Source organism: Strongylocentrotus purpuratus, unplaced genomic scaffold (genome assembly GCF_000002235.5).
Source record: "Strongylocentrotus purpuratus isolate Spur 01 unplaced genomic scaffold, Spur_5.0 spur5_scaffold_9, whole genome shotgun sequence".
Classification (NCBI taxonomy): Eukaryota; Metazoa; Echinodermata; class Echinoidea; order Camarodonta; family Strongylocentrotidae; genus Strongylocentrotus; species Strongylocentrotus purpuratus.
Genome location: NW_022145615.1, coordinates 8907870 through 8934840, shown reverse-complemented (window position 1 = coordinate 8934840; position 26971 = coordinate 8907870). Strand labels below are relative to the sequence as shown.

The window sequence follows — 26971 nt, the reverse complement described above, 5'->3', positions numbered from 1 at the left end:
AAATGTAAAGGATGTCTGATATCACATCATATAGATACAACTGTAGTATCATATTTTCTCTTATAAACTATTCATCTTTGACATGCCGTATCTTATTAAGTATGCACGTTCTTTTGACCTTATATATTTTTACATACGAGGGCACACAAAATAATGAGTGAAATTCCGGTCATAAATATACATGTATAGCTTGGGAAACAATTTTGCTTTACATACACAGAGGGTTCATAAGAGCCCCTTTGTGGAAAGAAAATAGGCCTATGCGAGACTAAGCAATTGCTCTCCAATCTTATTTTCCATGAAAGTCTTTATACATCCATCCACCTTGAGATAAATCCTGTAAGTTATTTTAGATAATAAAATAATTATCATTATTTATATTGTAGCTCGCGAGTATTATCGAAAAGAGAGATGCGAAACTGCCTCTATTAAAATAAGTTGTTTTATGAGATACATTCAACTTAAATCGATCTAGCATTCTAGCTTTGAATTATAATTATCCGATTGAAATGATCACTATCAATTCAACAGGTCGCTTTACATCATAATACGATGCTTATACTAGCAAAGCATTCAAAATACAATGGTCATATGTAGACCTAATCATGTGCTTAATATTAATCCCCTTAAAAACTTCAAGATTATTTACGGACACATGGCAAAATTGGCGCAATTAAAGCCCGGGAATTTCATCATTAACATGCTTTTTTAATTCAATTTTCGGATTATTATATCCTTCAACCGGTTACAAGTTCAACCTATCTTGTACTGTATTCTAAAATCATGTTTACAACGATAAGTAAATTCTTCCAATTTGTCTTTATAGCACACGTGCACGAAAATTTCGGCTCTAAATAACCTATTCCCGATTTCGGCATTGACAGGCTTAATCAAAAGTCGAGATGTCACTGGACTAGCACGACATTTCACTAATTCAACCCGATGGTCGCTGCAGGAAACTGCGCTATAATATTTATAATGACTCTACCGCAGCTGTAAATGAATACTCCATACACATACAAATTAAACAATCTACCTTAAATAGCATTTGCATCAGGATGCATTATGAATAATTTCCTAACATATTACCTGAGGAATATCAATCCCATCAGCTTTTTTCTCCATTCTTTTCTTTAATTGAATCGGATGATCAAAATCATTTGCGCATTATACATGAACAAATGCACTTTTATTATCCTTTTTTAAGCGGATTGGAAGCCAGTCTATACATAGTAGAAAATGATAGAGAAAGAGAGAGAGAGAAAGAGACGGAGAGACTGAGAAAAAGGTACAGAGAAGGGAGAGAGGAATAAAGAGCGCAGAATAAAACAAAATGCGCCAGGCAATTGCAGCTGCTTTCGATAATCCACAGGCATTGCCTTAAAATCCGCAGAGCAAAAAAGTAAGAGATAGAAATAAAACATGAAAATAAGAGCATGAAAGATAGGAGAGTATGGATGGTTGCGTATTTTGGAGAGAAAAAATATAGAGAAGGAGCGAGGGTGCATACATATTCAGTGTGCATACCAAAAGGACCTTCGTGCATATGCTACGTTTCTGTTTAATGGTTGTGTATTCAGCGCTTTGGCGGGAGACACCGTCGAGGCTGATTCAAGACACCACAAAATGAATGGAAAACATACGGATGGAGAGACGAGTGATCACGTGACCAACAAAGATACGAACTGAGTGTGTGGTGTAGGCAACAAAATGATGCTCTATCCATGCCGGTCAGGGAGGTGGCCGTTTTTTAAGGATAACCGATGTCCTCCGATAACGGCACAATTGCTGCAGTGAGCAGCGTGGCTCACCGGTCGCGTGTTAGCTGATGCTGAAATTATGCCGTTAACGGAGGACATCCCTTGTCCTTCAAAAACGGCCGTCTACCGAACTGCATACAGACAACAGTGGCGGATGGAATTACGACTATAAACGTCCACAAATGAAGACCGTTAGTCGATTCACACAGCCATTCTGGGAATCTAGACAATCTCAGGATACAGCCATCAGGTTGTATTTAGGACATACTGACTATTAACGGCCATTCATGTATAACGTTCACATTCTCACGTGTTCAACACATAGACTGACCCTCATTCCTTTCAATACATAACACATACAGTCCATTTTCCATACAGGACTAAACTATACAGCTTTAAATTCACATATTGACCAAGTCATTAAGTTACGCATGTGTCCATGACCGGAGGAAATTAAAATTTCATTCGTTGGTGGGAACTAGAATAGGAGGCACTTGTTGATCAAATTATCGAAATGAAAACCTTTGGTGTAAAATACAGAGGGTGGAAAGGATGGAATTGCAAGACGGTGGTTAGTTTGCTACCATGGTTACAGACAACCTTACCTTCGCCATATCTACTACTGTGCTTGCTTCGTCAGCTAACTTTCGCTGATCCATTTTTGTTTTTCTTAACCTGTAAAAGGAGATGGTGTAATGTGTAAAGTGGGAGGCAACGCATAAAAATGGTTAGTTTGTTATACATCTTACATCTTGCACTCATGGCAGGATCTTACCGCTTGTAACGTCATTTTAAATTATAAAATACCTCCACAACTCTACAACCTTCTGGATTGTATGAGCTTGAGGAATGGGGTAAAAATGGAAGGCTAATTTGGGCCAAAGATGGAACAGCCAAATCGTGTAAGCGATTAAGCTTTCGTAACAGGGACTAATGGGACTCCATACTTTCAGCGAGAAAAAGAAAGAGAGAGAGAGAGAGAGAGAGAGATAGCCACGGACAGGGTGAGAGAGAGAGAGAGAGAAAACGAGAGGCAGAGAGAGAGAGAGAGAGAGAAGTCAAAAGTCTAGGAAATCTTATTTTATTCCAGAGATCAGGAGTGGGGCTCAGAGCTGCGGTTTGAAGAGAAGGAAAACATTCTTGGAAATTAGCCGAACTCTAAAGAAAACTCCTATCCTTATCGAGTTTCACTTTAATGGACGTCTGAGGACAGGCAGAGTGACAGCGGGGAGATAAGATTGAAGAAAAAAAAATTAAGATTTAAAGGAAGCCCACAAATATAGATAGTTACAGAGAGATAGGGAATGGGAGGAAAAAGGGGAGTGAGATGAAAAGAAAAAATGGAGGTATATTAGAGATATTCGCGAGAAAAGGAGCGGAACACTGAGAAAGGAAAACAGAGAGTGATATCCAAAATAAAAAATAGATAAAGAGAGATCAACAAATACAGAAAGAGCGGGAGAAAGATGAAATGCGATTGCACTGACACACAAACACACCACAACTACAAAACTACCAAAAAAGAGAGAGACGAGAGAGAGAGAGAATTGGTCTAGAAGGAGATTATGGAAAGAGAAAAGTAGGGAACAGAAATACAGAGAGAAACAGTATTACACACAATATATATATATATATATATATATATATATATATATATATGAAGCGAGAGGGGAGGTTTAGGGGTAGCGGTAGGGCGAGAGATAGATCAAATCATACGAAGTAAGATGAAGATGAATAGAGGATGGTCATCGCGAAGTACATGCCCTCTAGATATTTTGCCCATTAAGCAGAACCAAACAGAGGACGAACATTTCCCGCGTTATATCTCCTATTGGCAAGGGTGTCGTCTGCATAAATCATGAATTGTTTGTTTGGATGCCGTTAAAAAGGAGCATAATACCAGCGTGCCGTTTGTCCTGTCAAAACCCGGGGACATTTGTTGAATTATTCAGTCATTTACAAGGGGCTTGTTTGTGATTAAAAAAATGAGGGAATAAAAAGGAAAGTACAACAACAAACATTTCTAAAACATGTGAACAAGAAATCAATAACACTGGCTTGGAGGCTGTGTAAAATGTAAAATGAATAAAACCAAGGGTTGACAAAATGACCTCTTTTTGAAATACAACACAACTGTATTAATTTATTTAAATGTATCTAATCTGAAGAACTTTAACGATGTGCGAATTCGTCTTTGTACGTGTAAACGCAATGGTCCGAATTCACGAAGGAGGTTTGTCGACAAACCTAGGTTTATGTGCGTCATATGACGCGTTTCGACGCGTTTCAAACCAAGGTTGTACAAACCTCCTTTGTGTGAATTCGGGCCATTGTGTTCGCCTCTGCTGTTACGCTAACGTCTTGGTCATACATAAAGGTATTTAAAACCCCATCCACTTTTGTTTAGGCATCATCTTGCATCAAATTGTGAGTTCAATGCGATCGATGCATTCACACAAAACAGCATGCTTTACATTATTTGTTGTTATCAATTTCATGTCCCTATTTTTAGATACAACTATTTCAGGTGAGTATACGATCTTGAGGCAGAATAGGATATTAGTATACTATGACATTTGATCCCTACAAATTTTTCAGCTAGAATAAGCAATATAATAGCCAATATTAAACTCTCTGTATAGTAAAAGAAAAAAGGAGGTGGAAGGGCAGTGATGTGCCTAGATCAAGTTTCCCATCAATTTTTTTTATAAGGGTAACATTAAATATACGAGGAACTTAACGACCGAGAACAAACAACAAGTTTTATGTTCTCAGTTTGGTTTTTGAATGATTAACGTTCTCGGCCAGAAGCAGGATTAAGAGCACGTTTCTTTCATATATGGTGAAATATTACAAGGCAATATCTGTCAGGAAAGGAGTTGCCTACAGGTTTTTTTTATTTTCAAGCTGGGGAATATAGTCCCTTTCTTTAGAGATCTTCTCTTCTTGGTGAAAATTGATATTTGTGACACCAATCAATAACACAACACTTTTGAACGAACCTTGCTCTGGCTCAGAAAACAAGCTTGTTCACTAAAATCACTATATAACAACAAAATCATAGTTGTGTTGTTTGTTTGATACGTAGGTATCTAATGAAATAAAACATGTGTCAGATGAGGAATTTTAGCTCCAAACATTGCACCTATAAACCAAGATACACAATATTTCCATAATTTCAACAAGTTTTGCCTCGAACTCCGACATAGCACTGAAAAGAGTAGCCGGGACTACGACCATGACAGCAAGACCGTTACATAGAATCATGGATTTATACTTACTTATGAATCGCATTTAAAAATTTTCTTTGGTGTTTTCTTATTCTTCTTGTGCTTGAGTGTTTGACGAGTTTGGTGTATTTGTAGATCAACCAGGTTTCTCTCAATACATTGGCAGCTGCATTCTTTAACTGTGGATAAATAAAACAGCAGGGAAAGAAAAATCAAAGGTTAATGTCAAAATGACTGACAGCTGACGACCACTTAAACTGCAGTTGTTTTGTCTTTATTCGCGGACCCGCACTTACTTGAAGAATAAAACGATAAAGAAAATCTCCACTGAGTGGTTACCATTGCTTTAGTGGTAGAGCAGTTGTCTCGTAACCAGGAGTTCACGGGTTTGAAACAGAGTTGCTGCAGTAGTGCCCTTTGGTATGAAATTTATCCTCATTACCAAACTAACCCCTCGGAGAGGACAAAAAGCCGCCGGTCCCCTGCTTTCTTACTTAATAGCATAAACATGCCTTCCTAGCAGTCAGGTAAAATAACCAAAACACATGTGATAAAAGAACGACGTAATATTGTTTTTATATTGATATTGACAAAATAAACTCCACATGTATTTCTCGCACAGATGAGAGATGTATTATAATTTGCTGCATATTTCACGAGTTCTACTATTATTTTATCAAGGCCGATGAAGCAAAAACTTTTCTAAGGTCGAAAAAGAGATGAATAAAAAACTTGTTGTGATTGAATCATGCATTTAGATTATCAAATTAAATATTCCCGTTCGGTAATCAAGTTTTGAATTTCGATTTCTTTCTTTTTTTTAACCGCAAGAAAATTTGATGGTTAAATCGAACATCTCAAGCCTGTGTATTTCCAATCGAATAAGGATTTTCAACCTTGTCTCCCTCAGCTAAATACTAATAATGCTTGTCTATCAAAGCAAAATACGTTATCCATTAATCCTTGTTTACAGACACACATTCTAATAAATCATCATGTATTAAATGAGGAATAAAAATCACAAATCGCCTTGGTTTCTCTCTTTAAAGAGATCGCAGTTTTTGTGCCAGAGGTTATGGTAAAACGAACCACACCCGACATGCAATTGCCTTTCTTGTTATTGCTTTATATAAATGTTGCATACAAAATATTTACGGACATGTTATATTCATTACTTTTTTCCGCCTTGTAGTCATCAAGGACTTTCATAATCAATATTACAGTGACTTCTTTCCTGAGGGAAACAGGTATATTTGGTTGAGAACTGAATTGTAAAATCTCTTTTAGCTATTAGTACCATCATATATTTGAATTTTTTTCCAGAAGAAGAGAAGGTAGGCACAAAATATATTTTGCGTTTATTCTCTTTAGATTTCCCCTGTTATTTTGACCATGGCCACGAGAGAATTATCTACGATGTATCTACAGCACAATTTTTTTATTGATTGAATTACCAATAAGGTATACCAACAAAAAACCTAGATATCTTTCAAAAGCTAAGTACCAAGGCAAAGCTTACCTCAACCTCTTTTACACCCAATACCTAGATTTAATGAGATTTCGCCATGAAACCCGACTCGTAAACATCTCAAACAAACGTGCCTAACATCATTAAATGTATTTGTTTTCGTTCTGGCGGGATCTACTTTTCACTCACTCTCTATAACACCCAGCAACGGCTCTCCAAATTACGAAATCAAACACCGAATAGGTATGAGGTATCTCTTTTCGATTGAGTCTTCTAAGTGCAACAATAACCTTATCGTACAGATACCACGGTATTTATTATAAATTCGAATTTACTTCACATACATTGGAGTAATATTTGTTGGTGCTCCCATTATCATTTGCTTTTTAAAATAATTGTGAAAGGGTAATATTCAATTTAACGTAAACAGAAGTGTGCCCAATGAGGAATTCGTTTTACTCAAGAAATTTTGTAAAATGCATATTTGATGATTGAAACTAGAAATCTATAGAATCAATACGATTATTTAGAAAAGGGTTTCTTTCTGATATTCAATCATGATGGCAAGTGCTTAAATAAACATTTACAAAGACGGAAAGTTTAATACCATGTTTTCTTACACTTGTTCATATACATTTTTCAAAAGCTCTATCATGATCATTGTGCAGCCGCTGCCTTTGCTACGATAATTCTACAGAAACATAGCCAGTTGACATTTAAACGATTTCCACATCTTTTTCCAACGATTTCAGATTTCAACAAAAATATATTAGAGAGCACTTAACACAAACGTGAAGTATTTTCTCCCTGGTTTAAAGTTGCCACGATACCGGTATACGTCAAAACGCTGTGGTCTAAAAGCCAAGCCTCACGTTGTATTTTTATCAATATGATAATCTCTTAAGCCTCCTCCTCCTCTCATCGGGAAATTGCCATGGCAACCAGGTAAATCCGTATTTATTCATAGAGAAAGCATTAATTTAAATCCTAAACTATGACGTCATTATGAATGTCGCGGACAGCAGATGAAAAATAACGATCTATATACGTGTATCGAAAGAAATGAATCACTTTCAAAGACCTTCGGAAGAGAGAGAGAGACACACACACAAAGTGGGAAAAGTGAGAGAGAGAGAGATCGAATAAATATCATTATTAATTACATCTTTTGGACAGTATTGAGTACCTCTGTTTGACAGTATACTTTTGAAAACTACACGATCTAGATTTGTATTTGACTCTTCCTTTTATGCTATTGTAGTAGAAATAAAATTAATGCAGAAATACAGTAGAGACAGCGTGTTTGAGTGTGTGTATCTGAGTGAGTGAGTGAGGGAGATGGAGAGAGAGAGAGAGAGAGAGAGGAGGGGGGGGGGGGCAGAGGGCATGGTCATATTATATGTGGGCATCCAAAGAGACATAAATAATCACAAAGCGAACGGAAAGAGTGTATTTGGAGGAAATTAGAAATGAAGAGACAAAGTGGGGGTATACAGATGCAACAAGAAAACAAAACAAAAGTATGGATGTAGAGCGGAAAAAACAGCATGAGTGGTTGAGAGTGAGAGAGAGAGAGAGAGAGAGAGAGAGAGAGAGAGGGGGAGATGAGAGAGAGAGAGGGAGATGAGAGAGGGAAAATACGAGTGATGTAATATGAGATAGTACCCTGTTCATATCAAAGAAGAAATGTAGATGAAAAGGAGGAGGAGAGTGAGAGCGATAACTAAAAAAGGCCTTGCAAATGTTGACAGGATTGCATCATGTTTGATTGAGCTATTCTTATTGCCAATCTACTTGTAAACGAAGTATTTACTGAGCCAATATGAGATAGGACAAGCTTCATTCCAAGTCATCCTGTGTTACACATACAGCGTTCTTAAGCAAACAATGTACGCCGTATATCTTCATGTACACACCACTTTGGAGGTGAGCGAACGGTATTTAGATTGAGATGCGAATTTCACCAGCGATTGCATTTAAGCGCGGAAATTGATTGTAGTTGCAATAAAACTGTACCTAAATACAGGCCACGCGTGTACTTTTTTTTTTTTTTTTTCCTCGTATTGCCTTACATGCCTGGTTAGCTTCTTAAAATGGAAACCTTGCTGGTTATTGTCCTCATTTGGGGCTTTTCTTAAGAAAGAAACCATGCAGAAGGGACTACCTTATCGCCTAAACACAAGATGTAGGGCATATGCATGACTAGCAGTTATTGGTGCTTGTTTACAGGAGTATGATTAAAAAGAGAAGATAATATCAATGGAAAAGAATATCACAAGGGCCTCAGACAGTTGAGACCAACACTTTTGGAAAAGTTCATTATGTTTGCGAAATTTGTCGAAAGCATGCCTGTATATCCAGAAGATTGAAATGTGTGATTTTCTCTAATCTGTCTCCTTTTGGGTCCGTATTGAACTCCCGCCCTCTCCCCCCAGGAAAAAAAAATCGGATATTTTCTCTCTTCCACTCCACCTCTTCCCTGTTCAGCTTTGTAAGAAATGTAATCAAAGTGACACATGTGGTTTAATTATCATTAAGGTAATAATACCTCTTATCAGGGGACATATTCTGCTTAACATCGCCCAATCACCTATATTTTCCCCCTTAAATATTGTCCCAATTTACCCGCGGATGTAGATCAAGCAATGTGTCAAGCAGGAAGTAGTGCCGCGGGGCTAACCTTGCAACGCGGAATGATATCTCTCCCGAGATAGAACGACGTCTTGTAATTTTGTTCGCGTAATTTCCTTCATAGCAATAACCGTCCTTTAAGATTAGCCATGATCAAATAATATTGTGACGTTTACCTCTCGGCGAATGTTCCTTAAAAGATATGAAATTAGAAGTGATTTGCCTAGAGCAGTAATGACGACTTCAGCACTGGAACGAGGACAGACCGTTTATATGTGTTTATGAATCATCTTTTTTAGTAGCAGAATGTATGTCTAGATTATTATTTGCTTGATCTCCTGTGGCCAAATTTTGATTTCGACCGGTGTCCTCATTTCACTAGCCTCAAACCTGGAATGGCTTGTTTAATATACAACTCTTCATATTGATTCCAAAGCTAGTTACAAAATATGTAATAATTGTGTTACGGTAGACATTTAACGAAACAAACACATTTAATATCTCATTATGAATGTATAATCATATTTTATGGAGAAATTTGAGGTAAACATATTTCTGTGTAAAAATTACAGCCATGTAGTATATAGATTTATTTAATTATTGTGCATATACAACAAATGTTTACTGTGTTTGCCAAAAAAGAGACATTTCAATGACTTATTATAACTTACGAATGGGGATAATAACCCAAATCGGCCAATGTGTGTATGATAATCTCCCTTAGAGAGTCTATGCATTTCCTTTGGTTTACACATTATTGGTGCCATACACATTTCAATTGGTTAACACAATTGGTACCATACAAATGCTGTCCTTTTAGGTGTGGTGAGAAGAGAATTTTTTTCCCTATTAACACTAATCGGCAAGTTACTTATGCGACGTAGAGAAAAATGACTTGAATTTGAAATACATTTGTAGAAGGACCATTTTTGATAAATGAAAGGCATGTTCGGTAAGCGATCCCACTAGTGATTTTACTAGATACGACGTGTCTTGAATACTTACTCGTTTTGTAAGTTGATTATCCATCATGAAATTATGGACGTGTTTTTCTGCTCTGCTCAGCTCTAACTTGGTCGCCAAGACTGCTACAACAAGAGCCGTGCAACCCGCTCCCTGGTTTGAGATAGGACAAGAAAATCAAATAGTCTTGAATTAGTCATCATCTAGAAATACTTATAGGGAAATGATGTAAAACACTTACTGAATATATAGATATAATTTGAGAAAAGAAATGAAAGAAAGATGTTACTTGTTGACGCCTTTGACTTTACCTCACCGGCATGCTGCATTCCTTTCATTCAATCGCTATGTGATTCTGACTTCTTCTTTAAATATGAGAGAGAGAGAGAGAGAGAGAGAGAGAGAGAGAGGTGAATGTATGGACAGGAAGAGGAGAAAGAACCTATAGGACAGTTGCAAGAAAGAAAGAAAGAATAGAACAGGATGAAAATCAGAAATTTCTGGAGAGAAGAAAGATGATCCGATGAATGACAAGGGGAAAAGGGGTTGACTGAGAGATGGATACGAACATAGGAAGAGAGGAAGAAGAAAAACACTAGAAGTTGAGGAGAAGAGTGAAGTAATGAATGAGAGGGACAGAGAGAGAGAGAGAGAGAGTGATCAGGGAGTACACTTTCTTGGTGGTAAACATCTAATTCGAACAACCTGTTAATGCCATAACCCTGTAATTGATCATTCAAATTTCACACCATCAATCTTGTGCTCGACTGGAAAAGTGACTTGGGAATACCAAGCATTAGAATCACTATGTTGTTCGATCACGGGGTGATCCCGATGAGCTTTCTTTCCACATTCCAATATTTACCGTACATTAACAGGTTTGTATACATTTTTGTTTGTTAATGTATAAACCGTTAAAGGGACATGATCTTATATAAATAACGTGGTAATTTACAATATATCTTACTATATCTTTAGCCCCTTCCCGTTCCTTAACAAAAAAAATTCTGATGAATAATCATACAGCTACTCCTATTCTAATGAGTTATCTTTAAAAAACACTTATATTCTAATCATATTACAACTACTTCGTATGATGTAAGTATAAATTTCAATTTTGATTCACTAGTTGATTTCGTTTCATAATCCTAATAAATGTGGAAAAGGAACAAATTCTAGCTATTCGACCTATATTTAAAACAGAAAGGAAATTGAAAAGTAATTATCTATATCATGTTGTATATGTAAGCAGGGCGTATTAAAATGATATTACATTCCAGTAGCTCACTCCTGAGATGTAAAGTTTGTGTTACACTTGAGTAATTATTTCCACAGAAGCAAATACAATCAATCAGACTCGGTACAATCATTGATTTCTGTCATTTTCATCAATTTTCTTCCCAGTTGACCTTCTCATATCGTTGAGTAATTGCGAGAAGACGAGCCGGGCCCAGATGAAAAGGAAAAAAAGTCTCATGGAAGTATCATAATCATACATATAAACATGTGGCATCACATTGCTGAGAACTAGATATAGAAGGCTGTGTCCGTAAGGAAACAATTTTGTTTTAAATTCATATATTTCAAATGTTATTGTATAATGCGCAAAAACAGGTTAGAATTACATCTTCCCCATGTACTTACGATATATATGTTTTCATTTTTATTACGATTATTTGTGATTTCTACATTTTTGAAGAAGGAAATACTTTGAAGTAGGCCTATACTCTCAAATAATTCATTTAGTCATTTCATTATTCATTTATCTATTCATTCATATCTACAAATTTACTTATATGTCATTTTTTATTTTATATATCTTTTGTTTTATTTACCTATTTACTCTTTGTAAAGATATAAGTCTGTTAACTGGCAATAATGACAGATCGACTGATGTAGACACCTGACATAAACTTCTGCTGGTGGGACTTACCATTATACCAGTGATGACGGCCACCCCTCTCCCGCAGTAAGTATTGGGTACCATATCACCGTAGCCTATGGATAGGAATGTAATGGATACGATCCACATGGCGTTGAGGATCTCACTGTTGTCTTTGTCATGATATCTGGACAAAAAGAAGGAAGATACATGAAAATAGCCTTTAAGAGTTATTACATAATCTTGAGATGGTGGCAGAGAGAGAGAGAGAGAAAGAAAGAAGAAAGGGATCGTAAAAAAGAAAAGATAAAAGGAGTCCTCCCAAACTAATCGCTAAGCTATGGCAATCATAATTCATACTTCTTTTACGTTGTGAGACCGTCCGGCTTTAAAACGAAGTGTCTCCTAAAGTTTCAAGCATAATCTTTACAGATTTGAGGCAATTATTCTTTGTTTGACGTCACGCCTTCCCCCTACCCCTCACCCACCCTCCCCCATACATTCATAACCCCCTAGTTCTAAGCTTTGTCTAACTCCTAAGCCCTCTAACCTGCGCAAACCCTTCTCAACCGACCCTATGCTATCATGTACAATATATAGACAGTCGAGGGATGAAAAATGCTGAACAAGGTTTGCCATGCCCCTCATGTAGATTTCCGACGCACCACTGTAGTATCGATAGCGTATTCCTATCGTCTGCAAGGGCGAAGTATGTTGGACCATGTCTTGAACATAAATCCTTATTTTCTTTGCTGTTTCACATAATTACCAATTCCCTACTATAGATTTTCCAGTCCCAAACCAATGAAAGAGAAGACTGGATATATACTTGTAGCAAGATCTTGCACCTGTTTTTACACATCGATATTTCGCCATGATGAGACAAGATTTTCATGTCTTAACTGTGGTTCTTGCAGTGGAAGCGCAGGCGAGGTGAACACACGGAAAGGAGAAGAAAAAAAGAGAGATAAAAATCGATTGAACTCGCTACACGACCACCCACTGATTATTCGGAGCCGCCATGCAGGATGGACGCGTTAATTACGTGTCGAAACGGTCCGCGCCATACGTCGTGCATTTCGTTCCGTGCGATCAACGGTAGATATTAAGCTACTGAACAGGTACACAGAGCAGTTCAAATTGTCCGCTATTTTGTGTGTACGGAGAATAATGCGGAGGTGTATTGTTTTTAAACTCACTTTTATCATAACAATGCCGGGGTTGATTTGCAATGCAGGAAAACACAAAACAAATTGATTTCAAACAGAAAATGTCACCAGCTTTCTATGAAACAATACAGTTCTCATTGTGATATCATTATCCTAAAACACTTCTACATGATTCTTATCTGCGTTGTGATGATACCCTAATCTTTTTGATAGAACAAAACGCACCTAAGCTCAAATTATCAAGCTGTTGTAATCTTTATTACAATAAAAGCAAAAATGAGGCAGAATCTGAAGGGGGGGGGGGGGGGGACATGTCTTATATCAAACATCATATTAGATGTTACTTTGTGTCTATCACCCCGGAGATTCAAACACGTTAAAAGTCTTGCGACCCCCAAAAGGGCTCTTACCATCTAGACAAATTATAAAAAAATCACCTTCGCAGAACAGTTTTCGAAGAAATGAAGAGGGCTGGATTACAATTTGTGTCGTATTTCTCCTTCCACAAATATAAGATCAGTGGTTGTCACAGAAATAATCACGCAAGGGATTTCTGTACCATCTTTGATTCTGTCTGATCTAAAGTCATCGTTATTTAATAACGTTAAATCTGAGATGCATGCTCCCATGTGTTATCAGTGTCTGCATGTGATATGGTGTCATATTGAAGCCCTACAAAAAATGCGCTTCAAAATGATCAAGAAGTGCCTCAAAAAAGTAAAAATCTTTGAGTGACCGGTTTTACCATACTCATTTCCCCCAATGGACTGTAGTGTAATAAAAACCGTTAGGAAAGCGGACAATATATTTCGATTTACAATCATAAATATCTTGATAATCAAACAGGCGATCGGCTTGTATAAGTCATGGGGTTCCTGACTGACTTAAATGTTTATAATTATAATTGCAGCATGAGCTAAATCCAGGATTTTGTTTCAGAATCTGAGACAATGTTACCGAGTCACTTTAATATGCAGAGCAATAATCTGGATTTCCTGGCAGCCTTAGTGAGGAGAGACGAGGAAGCTTTGAGGACATTTTCCGTCGATATTATAAAGCAAACCCGTTTTAATCATTGATGTCAATGATTTGATGATAGGCAAGTGGTGTAAAGACCTTTTTATCAACATCAACAACAACCTTTTTAGGAGTTATCTTAGCCAGGCAGTAGAAGAACAAGAGTGTTGGGTATTGACATACCTTGTTGTTGTTATTCATCGAATATTGAGGCCGATGTCGTCGACAAATATTTCATCCTTTTCGAATCTTTATTTGCGCAAAATCTAATACATTTAATCTCTTTTACCGCTATGGACTTTCCTCAGATCCCTTAATCCTGTGTATAGCATAAGGGGGGGGGGGGGAGACATGAAGAACTAAGTGCCCCTTTTTGAATAATCGGCAATAAACTTACTTAGTCGACGGAAAGAAGTCATAAGTATCTCGTTCAACAAGTTTTATTTTAACCTTTCTTTGCCTTTTGACTTTTCTCAAACCTTTTTTTATTCTAACGAAAATAAAAACACAGCCAAGAGATGACGTACAAACTAAAGAATTCTTTTTTTCTTCTCAAAACTGTCCTCTGTTATTCCATTCCTACTTAATTAAACTATAAGGTAAAACATTCGATCCGTGTCTCTAAACATGTGTTAAGAGCGATGCATTCGTTGAGGAGCACTCTAGTTTAAGGATGGATTAGTGCATACTGTCTTATACCAAGTGCTTAATAAATACTGAAAGTTAATGTACAATATTGTTATGTTCAAAGGGAAAGAAACAGAGAAACTGTACATAATGGAGGGTTGGCAACCCATTCAAAGTAGCTGATAAACATAACCTTCTTGGTAAATAGCTGTATGAAAACATCTGGGGGAAGAAATTGACCTGAAAAAGGGCGGGCATTTCCAGATAAATTGTATTTGCATTGATCCATCTGCAGGCTGTGAGAAAATGATGGGCGATGGTGGGAGGGGGAGGGTAGAGGGGTTCATTCGGTGTCCCGATGATAATGTATCAAACCATTTTAGTTATTAAGTTCAATGATAAGAAATTAGGATTATATGATGCAGTTTATATGGGGTACGGCTGAGTCAATATGCCTTAAAACCGAAAGAATGGCACACATATACACAGGGAGAGTAAAAACATACTTTCGCAGTCTTTCCTTTTTCTCTCCTCTTTTCCCCGAATGCGTATAACTGGCTGTTAGTTGCAACAAGTGCGTAATAGCACATGTAACAGGGTATCTCGTTCCCAAACATGGACGCTATTCGGACGTCAGTGACGCATTTCGGGCAGTGGATTTAACGGGAAAATAAAATAAAATAGGCCCACAGTGATCTGGAGTGAGTAAGGTCACTGGCAACATGTAAATAAGACGAGACCATTTCGGCTTAATCACGGCTGCCCGGGTGGTGTGTCATTTTTGCCAATTATAGAGGAGGCATGGCCAACGTCAAAGGAAAATTTTTGAGAGTGTATATGACGCAGACATTCGGTATGGGAATTGCATAACAATACAAACTAAAAACAGAAGAAAAATCAAACATCGGGTGAAGCATTTCTCAGGAATAATGTTTCTGGATGGATGCAATAATATACTCCGTGTATTTCGAAATCTAAATAAATTTCAAAAAGGGCGAAATCCAATTAAAAACAGTGAGCAATAAATATTTAGCTAAAACATCTCACTTTTAAATCACTTAAAATATTCATAATTGCATTATTTCAACAACACTATTTCCAGTTGAAAAAAAATAATGCATTATAACTGAAAAAAGGTCTTTAGCACCACACCCAGCCCTCCCAGGAAGGAAGTTGAATCCAATATAATGAATGAATAAATAACCAACTAAATACATGGTAATTAACACATAAATAATAAATGATGTATTGTTTAAATGAAAATGTATCAATGAGCAAAGTGCGACATTTGTTTCTTTTCTTCTTTTTTTTTTGGGGGGGGGGGGAGGGGGAAAGAACAAGTCTTGGTTTGCCCTGTAAGACAAAATAATAGAACACATCGACAACACGTCACTCCAGCGCATCACGCATAAATCGATGCATAAGACCACCAAATATAGACGCCTAGCGTGCAACAGTGAGTAGAGAGAGAGAAAGGAACAGTTTCCTTGAAATATCGTAAATATGCAGAATGAGATTTGGGATTTATATGAAGCCCCACGTAGTCTCAGCTGCGTTATGGAAATGAGATGCAGGGACTCGAAGGGAAAGCCTTAAAGAGAAGGTAGAGTTCTGATAAGGGTGGACGTTTTTAAAAAGTGCTTCTTATTCTTAAAATATCACATATTATAAGTATTTTTGGCACCTTTCACACACGTGCATGATCCAACTGGCGAGGATTAAAAAGTGATGGTTATTTTTTCGAACCTAGATTAAAAATGAGGCCCCTCTCTGTAAAGAGTCCAAGGGTGGAGGGGTAAAATTTGCCGCAAGTGTGGGTTGGGGGGGGGGGTGTACCGTTTGGGAGGGGGCAATGTTTGGTTTGTTTTACCTTTCACACACGTGCATGATCCAACTGGCGAGGATCCAAAGGGTGATGGTTACGACAAGGAGTACTGTGCCCGGACATATCGTCATGAGGGTTTTCATGACGAATCGCGTGTTGAAGTTGATTCGGTTGAGGGCGCCAATACTACGCGATGAGGCGTCGGTGAATAGCTTACTGTGTAATAACATAACTCTGTGGATGAAAATAAAGAAGTAAACATGTACAAGTGTATGCCAATTGCCAATTATCATAATGAAAAGAGGAAGATATGAAGAAACAGAATATTTGATGAAGTATCGACCACACCCGTTGAAAGAAGAACGCGGAAAATGTGTAAGTTTGACGTTAAGGTAGCCCATAAGACGTAGCCGTACATTATTCAAGTGAAAAGCCGTATACACTCTTTGCTAACTTAAATAAACAACTTAACAATATTTTGCATTTAAAAATAAATAAATATAGAAGCTCCTATATTAGACATGATAACTCGAAATAGCTTTGAAATTATCTCGTGATTCATCAAAGAGATTATTTTCTACATTTAAATTAGATAGAGGACTTAAAGGACTTTTTCCTTACCACCAAATGAGATAGAGTTATGCAGTAATGTAATGGATATAGGGAGGAAAAGGATTCATATGAATGAATGCGGATTTTCAGGACTATGAAACTTTATTATTTACTTGCAAATTTGATAGTGGATAAAGGGACTTAAAATGACCATTTCGCGGACTTTCTCATTTACCTGCAAATTAGATAGAGGCGTAAAAACATGGGTATGGATAGGAAAATATCGACGTCGGCTTCTGCCTCGCGTTCTTCGTGCGTGAAGGCCCATTGCGTGACCCATCGGAAGGTATAGTGGCCGGGGATGGGGTGGACTGCGCAGATGACCAGCTCCGCTGTGATGAGGGCGCACCGCGACCATGTCATGGCGATCCGCCATTCGTCTGCACAGTTATCTACCAGGAAAAGCTGCAAGACGAGACAAAAACGAAGAAAAGGTAAATCGATTAAAAAGATTAACAAGAATAGGATAACGATGCATAATGGAAATAAATCATTTATTATAATAGGGAAAGATTGATACCGATAGGAAATTTGTTATAATGATGATCATGACAAAAATGTGGATCCATACAATTCTCTAAGAGCTTTGCACTATGTCGGCACCCTCTTCCATTGAAAATGAAGTGGAGATGAAGGAAACAAAATTACCAACCAAACAAACAAAGAAATACAATTTTTTGTTTTAGTCGAAAATTAAGTGAGAGTATGCACTTCAACTTCCATTTCATATTTCTCAAAGTTATCATAATTATTCGAATTAAACAAACTATTGAAAAACATATTCTTCAACCAACCATTTATTTGTATATCACGATAAAATCCATCGCAATAAATTCCCGACATGAATTATGATTACATTTCTTAATTACTTAATCTTGGTATCTGATAATAAATGATGTATTTATTTATTATTTATCTATGTTAGTACCACACACATAGACAGTCATATCGTGATTTATAGTGTTGCAGTCAGTAGGAGATTGTGTCAGGTACTATTTTGACATCATCAGAAACGCAATCCAATTTAGATTTTCTTTCACCAGTGTTCAAACATCTTCTTATTAGATTCTCAGCAGGGAAAAAGTTCACGCTTTCCTGCTAATTTCACAGTATAATATCAATTATAACGTTATTTTTACATTTTTGTCATAATATCAGCCAATTACCTTCTGTGGCCTAACTATACATGCACACAAGGCCACAATGGGGTTGTTATGTAATAAATTGTAAAATAACTTCTATCGGGAAGATTCTATATTTATGTAACAAGTTATGATGCTTGATAGCTAATTTTCTTCCTCTCTGCGTCTCTCTATAACGTTCTCTCTCTAATGTTTTAACTCTCTCTCTCAGTCTCTCTCTCTCTCTCTCTTTCAATCTAACTCATTTATCTCCTCTTGTTTTATCCGTCCTCTGTCTTGCTTGCTGTCTCTTTCCTTTCTCGTAATCATCTCTCTCTCTCCCTCTTTCTTTCTATCTATCTCTATCCCTATCCCTCTCGCCCATCGCCCCTCTCCGTCTGTATAATTGCCTGTCTGTCTCCCTATCTCTCTAATTCTTTATCCCTCTCCATGCTGTCTATGTCTCCTTCTCTATGTATCTCCCCCCTCTCTCTCTCTCTCTCTCTCTCTCTCTCTCTCTCTCCCTCTCTCTCCCTCTCTCTTAATTGATACAGTGATTATAGGAGCTGATATTAATGTCAACATGACTCGACAACAAGATGAATGTCAGTCATTATAGCTTGTCCATGAATTTTAAGCGTCATAATTATCATCCTCACGGGGGCATCGGCTGTCGCCCAGGACACTCACTTTCTTTCTATATATTATTATGAATTATACACCTCGGGATACCTATGGTATAACCTTGCTGCTATAACAGATAAAAATTGCAGAGGCGTAGCCAGTGGGGTATAGCAGGGCAAGCGCCCCTCCCCAAGCAAATGACCCCACCCCCAACAAAAAGAGAGATTTAGCGGTAGAAATAGAGAGGGGAGATGCCCTATCACCCCTACCCCAATAAATGGCCTTGTTAATTTGCAGTCATCCAACAAATAACACCAGAGCCCCCTCCAAAGTGCCCTATATCGGAACTTGAGCTACGCCACACCCCAACAAGCATGTTGTTTCGTGTTCCTCGTTCCATATGAACCTTTTCAATCTCGTCAGGATCCATGTCTCAAAGCGCAAAATTAATATTTAGACCCTTTACGCATTGAGATACAATCCTCTTTCTGCAGGTAGTTTTACGGATCTTGAATAAACAAATGACTCTGCCCTAACCATCTTAACCACATGCATGTTGCCCGCAGGTAGGCATATTTATTTTAGTCGCGTAGCTCTGTTCTATTCATCTAAACATACATATCTATATTCAGAGTCTATATGACCCAGAACATCATACCCAGCTCTTTTTTTGCGAGCTTAACGCGAAGCCAAGGGTAAAACAAAATATCGCTACTGAGTGTTCAAATGATTCCAGAGTCAAAACATATATTTCATGTCTATCCTATACAAATCAAACAAAGTTTACGGTTTCTTCACGTTAGATCTACAATTTCTAATTGGAGAAGGTCACACGAACAATTAAGCAAACCGCCAAATATTGAAATGTTCTTGTATTTTCATAAAGTCAACAGTTATCGAAACCAAGTGATACCGAGTCTTGTCAAGTTTTGACACACCATGAGTTCTGGCATCAATATTCCATCTGAATCCCCAAGACACAATATATAACCCTTCTATCTGTGCTACTGGGAAGAACGACGTCCCTCTTAGTTTCTTTTTCAGGTCAGTGTAATTTCGGATCAGAATAATATTGAAAATGCCCAAACGGCAGGCATATCGAATAAGGACGCCCCGCGGCATCCGTTGTCAAGGATACCGTGACGCGATACTGCCAATGCTCCATCTCCGGTGACTCTTCATTCTTAATAGGACAAAATAAGAAATATAAAAGTTGGACAAAGGGGGGGGGGGGGGAGGGGATTGGACAGGGAGATTACGGGTGCTTTACAAAGACATATCACTACCCCTGGACTCCCATGCACGTGGGACTACTAACCCCCGGACACCCATGAACATCCCCACCCATGCAAAGTATCTGTACTAGTCCAGGGGCGCGGAGTGTGTGCGTGTGTGTGTGTGTGTGTGTGTGTGTGTGTGCGGGGGGGGGGGGGTTGGTCATCTAGATACGCCTTTAACTACACGATGCACCTCTGGATATCTTTACAGAAATAAATTAGGGTGTATACTTTCATTTTACTTATAGGTGGATCCATAATTGTTTAGAAGGGGTGGGGTTTTCCCTGAATAACGATTCATATAAATAATTCAATGAAAATTGTTTTCAAAAATTTATTCTCAAAATACCATGAGAGTAATAAGATTATAGTGAAGGTCTAAATATGTTCGTTAATATACACGATGACGTCAAAACATACCGATTGCAACCTATACTGCTTCAAGAGAGGAGATAGTTATGCTTATCTAATTTTAGTGAGATTTTATTTTTTCGAATTATTGACAGGTGTAAAAATAGCGAAGATAATTTGCATTTATTTTCGAAAACGAAGCTGGAGAGAAATGGACGAATACGTCCACAGGGTGATTGATATACTAGTCCATGAAAAGGCACTGAAATAATCGATCTGTTTAATTTGTTAGATTGTGCTTTACAATTCATCTTGCTATATACGCTTTTTTATTGTGGCGTCCAGCAAAAAATCGGAACCTTTGAGGGATTGGCGAAGGAGGCCGATATTCTTGGACACACAAACAAACCAAAAAACAGCAGTGGAAAAAAAAGAACACTACTTATTGAATCATATTCAGCCGAAATCCAATAGAGCATAAGGCGTCTCTTCGCCATGCTAAGTGCACGGAAATTGTAATGATTTTAAAACAAAAATGGGCACCGGTCATCGCCATGAAAAAGAAAACAACTACTCAGAGCATTTTTTTTCATGGTTCAGGAGAGAGAAGCATGCTCCATTGTTCAAGGGAAAAGAGGGTTTACATCGGGAAGGGTGGGGATGGGGCGTCTATCTGATGTTCTTGGGGGGGGGGGAAGGTGGCGACCCTAAGTATCCCCCTTTCCCGGTTTTACCACCCGAGGTCTATATGTTGGCGTCTGAACTACTTTAGACGGTCGTTATCTAGGCGATTTCTCCTCTGTTTTCTCGGTTATCGATTTTGTTCATCTAGGTGATTGAGATAGCGATACAGTTAGCTGTTGTGATAGTGCTCTCGTGGCAGTAGCTTCAAGTGACATGGACATAAACATAGACATAGAAACAGGAACATTATTAGGGATTGTTTCTAAGCTGAGACAAAAAAGAGATTTTCGACAACGAGATGATAGGGACACTACAATTCTATTAACCCCCTCCCCGAAAACAACATCAACATCCAAATAATTATGTACGGAAGGGTTATAATGACAATCAAATAGAATCCACATTATAATGTCAGAAAAAATGTTGTGGAATGTTAGGGGATGTATGATTATTTTGAGAGTGAAGTAGGATAAAAAAAAAAGAGAGATAATAAACAGTAAAACGAGTTAAACTGAGGTATTTCGAATGGAATACTTGATTGCAATGGAATCGTCTATTGCATAATACATTTCTATGGAATGCAAGGTACGTACTACAGTTGGTGGGGAAGGATACTTAGAACGAACTTGACACAACTTGGCGACCCATTTTCCTCATGCACCCAGGTTGAACTACATCCCAAGTGGGAGAGAGGAAGAGCCCCCCCCCCCTCCCCACCTCCAACGAAGCTTTATTAGATTATTGTGGGAACATGAACCTTCGACCGACCTTCCGCTTTTCGATTTCACATTCGCGCTGAAAACTAGAGCGCTCGATAATGTGTTCCCATGGAAGAGAGTGAGAGAGAGATGGGAGAGAGAGTAAAAAGGGAGAGAGAGAGAGAGAGAGAGAGAGAGAGATGGGAGAGAGAGTAAAAAGGGAGAGAGAGAGAGAGAAGAGAGGGGGAGAGAGCGAGAGAGAGAGAGAGAGAGAGGGGAGAGAGAGAGAGAGGGAGAGAGAGTCCGATCAACGTTACACAAAGTCTCTGACAAACAGTGGAGTATTTGTATGTAAGAAAGCAAATATGTGCCTGCCATTCGTGTGCTACCATTTAATAGAACACAAAAACACATACGGTATGCCAAATGAAACAAGTGAAAGGAATCGAGAACAAAAAAGAGAAAATCTGATCAGAGAAATTATTACGTAATGTTCCGTTCGGATTTTTGTCGGTTTTAATGACAACTTCCTCAGAAATACTAACTTCAACGCTGACCCAAATATTACGCTACCCTAAACATATCGTAAAATCCGATTGTAACTCGTGCCGTTTGTTGCGGCACGAACATTGCCCACACCGTATGTAGGTATGTCGGCCCACATACACGCTGACTGGCGCCGTCGAAACATCTCCGTATCACCTACAACATACATCATGTCACGTATATGGTGCAATGCATTGGAAACCGAGCTCCGAAAGCACTTAAGCTATTGGTATTAGTCCCACCCCTCAAAAAAATCGTATTATGACCTAACAGTGTGCTTTTTTACAGATAGGTTTTACACTTAGGGTTTTACACAGAGAAACATCTCCTAAAGTGGGTGTCTATACAGATAAACAGAGGATTTGGAGGGGCACCCCCTTCGAACTTTGTGTAAACCATTTAGGTTGTGTCAATATTCGTCCTGAACCGCACCCGAATAGACGAGGACCCAAGATTTAAAGTCAATGGAACGATTTTTCAAATATGTAGTCATGTGTGATTGTGACTCTGTGTGACACCCTCTTTGAAGTTTCTGTTATGCGACTATTGTCGGCGAATTTGGAACCATAAGTGTGAAATTGCCGGGGAAAGTTCATACTGAGTCGCCCTCGCGCCCCCGTTACTGAGCTTATGTGACACAACTGGAATTACATGCCAATGGAACGATTCTGTTTATTATTCTATGTGTGTATGTGTGTGCGACTGTGAGTCTGGCTTCTATTTTTGCAGCATTGTGATAGCGGAATGTGGATGCCGTGAAACAGATCACAAAACTCTAATTACAGAACTTCAACAAATGTAAGGGGTACATGGCACCAATAGATCGTCTGTTCAAGTCCAGGTTCCTTTTTTGAAAACATGAGCCAGTTTTTAATAAGTTCTGCGACGCCCTTCGTTTTTGTATAAGTCACTTGAAAAATATTGCATACTTGTGTGTACATTGATGTGTGCGTGTTCATGTGGGTGTGCGTGTCCGTGCGGGTGTGCGATTGTGTAACTTCAGAAAATATGAAAGAAAAATGGCGCCACGTGGAACACATTTTTTCTCAAAGCTTTTCACGGCTCCCGCGAAAATACATCCAAAGTGTAATACACTGGAAATTTTATGTAATTATCAAAAAAGCAAACAATGAGCGAAAAGTTTCTTTGAAAGAAGAGGAAAATACATGACATGTTCGGGAATTCGGGAATATGATTGACTGGCAGTACATATATTTTCGCCAAGAAATTGCAAATATTCCATTGTTGGTTGAACATAATATATGCAAGTTACACGACCGCAACTATTTTCGAAAAAATTATGTTATACGTCATCGTCATGCTTGTACATTTCAATGAATGACGCACAAGACTTTTGAAATTGTCTTTTGATTTTGATTTTCCGAGAAAAAAACTACCATCGTGTTATTCCTAAAATGATATAAGAATATGAAACATAAATCAACAACTTTAAACACAAACAAATCACAAAAATAATCGCCAGAGAGAGATAGAGAAAAGAAAGCGTAGTCAAAAATGGATCAAATCGACACTTCATGGCCATTCCGCCGTTTTCCATACACTATTCCCTCGCCATCTAATTATTGAGCTTGCAGTTGTAAGGAAATGTCAAATAACAATATATGGGACGGCTATGTCCTTAGATAGTGTCAAAGATAACAATGAATGGACGAGGCAGATGGGAAAACGGTGAAAAAAAAGACTTCGTGCGATTTTTTTTTCGTTTAATAATAGCAGAGGAGGTGTGATGAAATATCGACCCATGGACACTATTTCTCACTGCCCATGCAAATTTTACACATTTGAACCACGGCTTGTATGTATATACCAGTGTATAACACATGTCTAAAGATTTGCCCGTGCATCACAATGGTTTCTACTTTTTGTGGTTTATCTTTAGGAGTATTTGATATAAGTGAGTACTAAATCTCTCAAAAGACATCTCTTGAGAGTAACTATATGTAATTTCAAAGACAAAACTAATTTCTAGATTCGAAGAAAGAAAAACCGATGAATCACAAGAAAAGAACCCCGTGTATACAGTATATTTTTATTTAGATATATACCGTTTTGCTATAGTTGGATAAAGAACATGCATAAACTGTTCAGGACGAAACTAATTTAACAAGACAAAATAGGAATTGTATGTCACTCAAATATAACTCTTTTAAAACTAAGTATCTGTCCTTTACTCAAGGAGAATTAAAAAAAAAATGAAAATATGATTTGTATCCCAATTATAAACAAGCAACATGCCTTATCCCTTTGGTATACTTTTGCACCTGTCATGCCAATTATTTGACTTTTACTATTCAAACGAGTGGGCAATTTCAGAAACCTTATCATCTGAATTGATTTACAGATAAGAATATCACTTTTATGATCGTAGTAACCTTTCCCGACCTTCTTGAATGTTATTCCAATTTAAAAATAAATGTATTAATACAATAAGAGCATGGTATCTATTTTAAACCCGTGTGACATTTTCCGACATTGCGAACCATTTTAGAACGAGTCGTTGAAGTGTTTCAAAATGCCTTGTTTTCCCTGATGATAGCAGTTCTAAATACGTGGGATGCATTAATTTATAGTTGCAATTTTGCAGCGGCGTAGCCATGCTTGTTAACGTCAGGTGGGGGCGGGTGATGGTGGGGGCGTGCACACAAAAAGGGGTAAATAGACGTAAGAATTCTTGTCAATGGAAGCAGCTCACCGTGTCTACAAACTTTTCCGACACATTTCAGGGATGCTTAATTGCCATGTCACGGACAGCGGATATTCTATACTACGTTGTTATATTTTACTTATTTCTATTTTCAACATCCCTTTTCCCTTTCCTTTTTCTTAAAACCATCTCTTTTCCTTTCCAAACACTTCTTTTCACGGATTTTCCTGCAAAATATACCAAACTCATATCCTATGATGTACATGATGGAAATACAATAAACCACCGTCCACAGTCTACGCGTACAATAATAGCATGACGATAGGTAACGGTGTAATCTAACCACGAATGAATATACAATCTCCATGTATTGCTTTGCCGAGCATTGTCTTATTTTGTTTTCCAGCTGCAATTCATCACTGCCTCAAACCCATCTCACTTGGGAGTGGATTTTTTGCCATCTTATGATCTCCTCAATCAATTTGTAAAACAAAATAATAAAAAATGGTGGGATAGTCGGTGCCATCTGCCGGGTAGTCTCTGGCGTTCGTCGACCTCGCCAAATAGAACACAGGTAGATTGAGATGTAAAGATATATTTAGGGAGAGAGGGAGATATAGTACAGAGATTGTGTGGGATAACCGACAAGAGATGGAAAGGAGAGAAAGAAGTGTGGTGTTCGTGTAAATGGGAATATAGAGAGATAACGATAGAAAAGTGTGTGCAATGATTGGAGATCTCGCTATCAGAGGGGGTATTCAGCGTTTTGTAAGGATGATGGGGGTAGCGTTAGTAGGCCCCGTTATCAAGGGTTGGGGGGAAGGGGCGTTTTAGGTCGCCCTCCTCGTTTCAAACTAGGGTGACGTCCCTCAATTTTCCAAACCTATCTACTTCGTATTAGACTTTAATAACTCTTTATATTGATATATTATGCAGAGGAATGAATAAACAATCAACCGTACACCATCTTCGTGCCATAATAGTATTTCAAAATATTTATAATCTCGGCCAATTGTTTCTTTCTTCCTTCCTTCCTTCCTCATTTCGTTACAACCCCCCCCCTCTCTCTCTCTCTCTCTCTCTCTCTCTCTCTCTGCCTGTCTATTTCTCTATATCTTTCCCCTTCTCACCTCTCTCCCTCCTGTGTTGGCCATTCTGAGTACACCCTCTCTCTTTCTTTTTCTTTTCCCATCTCCTTCTCTTCCTCTTCCTCGTACCTTCTCCCATTCCACCAATCTCCATCTTTATCCTTTGCAGGTGCGCTTCCTTCAAAATGTCAGAGAGTCTCACGGCTCAGACAAGTCGTCAACATATCAACACTCATGATACTTCCATTGCAATACTACTCATCCTATAACGTTCATGATCGTATACCTTCTCACCCAGCCCCCCCCCCCTCCCTCCCCATGCTCCACGAATCCACCGCCATTTGTAGCGCATACAACAGAATACCGTTTCTCTGTGGTTACTGAAGACGAAAACAAAATGAGTTCAAAATGTATTCATTCCACATGGGAAAAATCTGCATTCCATGAAAAGGTTTGATATCGGCATAACAAAATCATGCCTTTCTCTCCAAAAAAAAACGAAGCAAAAACCACATATTCTACCAAAATCATGGGTTGACATCATCAATATTCTATTTTTGTTCATTTACCTCTGAAAACAACTTTTCTCAATGATGTCATTTCAAAATTTCACACGATAACAAAATGTCACATAAAAGCAAGTGTGTAGCAGGTTATCAGTTATGATCAGTCATGGTTGTCAGCCATTGGGAACATTACACAGCTTGATGGCTATAATGGATGTGTAATTCTG

General features: G+C 38.1%; 1 protein-coding gene across 1 annotated transcript in view; it reads right to left on the bottom strand.

Annotated features, from left to right (window-relative positions):
- Positions 1–26304, bottom strand: part of LOC575136 (small conductance calcium-activated potassium channel protein 2) — a 40970-nt gene extending 14666 nt beyond the window's left edge. The window contains exons 1-8 of the mRNA XM_030977088.1: positions 26281–26304; positions 20068–20112; positions 17360–17589; positions 16618–16806; positions 11986–12121; positions 10095–10205; positions 5042–5169; positions 2366–2435 (exon numbers count right to left, since the gene is read on the bottom strand). Of these exons, the coding sequence (XP_030832948.1) occupies positions 2366–2435; positions 5042–5169; positions 10095–10205; positions 11986–12121; positions 16618–16806; positions 17360–17589; positions 20068–20112; positions 26281–26304 (933 nt within the window). The remainder of the gene's footprint in view (positions 1–2365; positions 2436–5041; positions 5170–10094; positions 10206–11985; positions 12122–16617; positions 16807–17359; positions 17590–20067; positions 20113–26280) is intronic.
- Between the last annotated feature and the right edge of the window lie 667 nt (positions 26305–26971).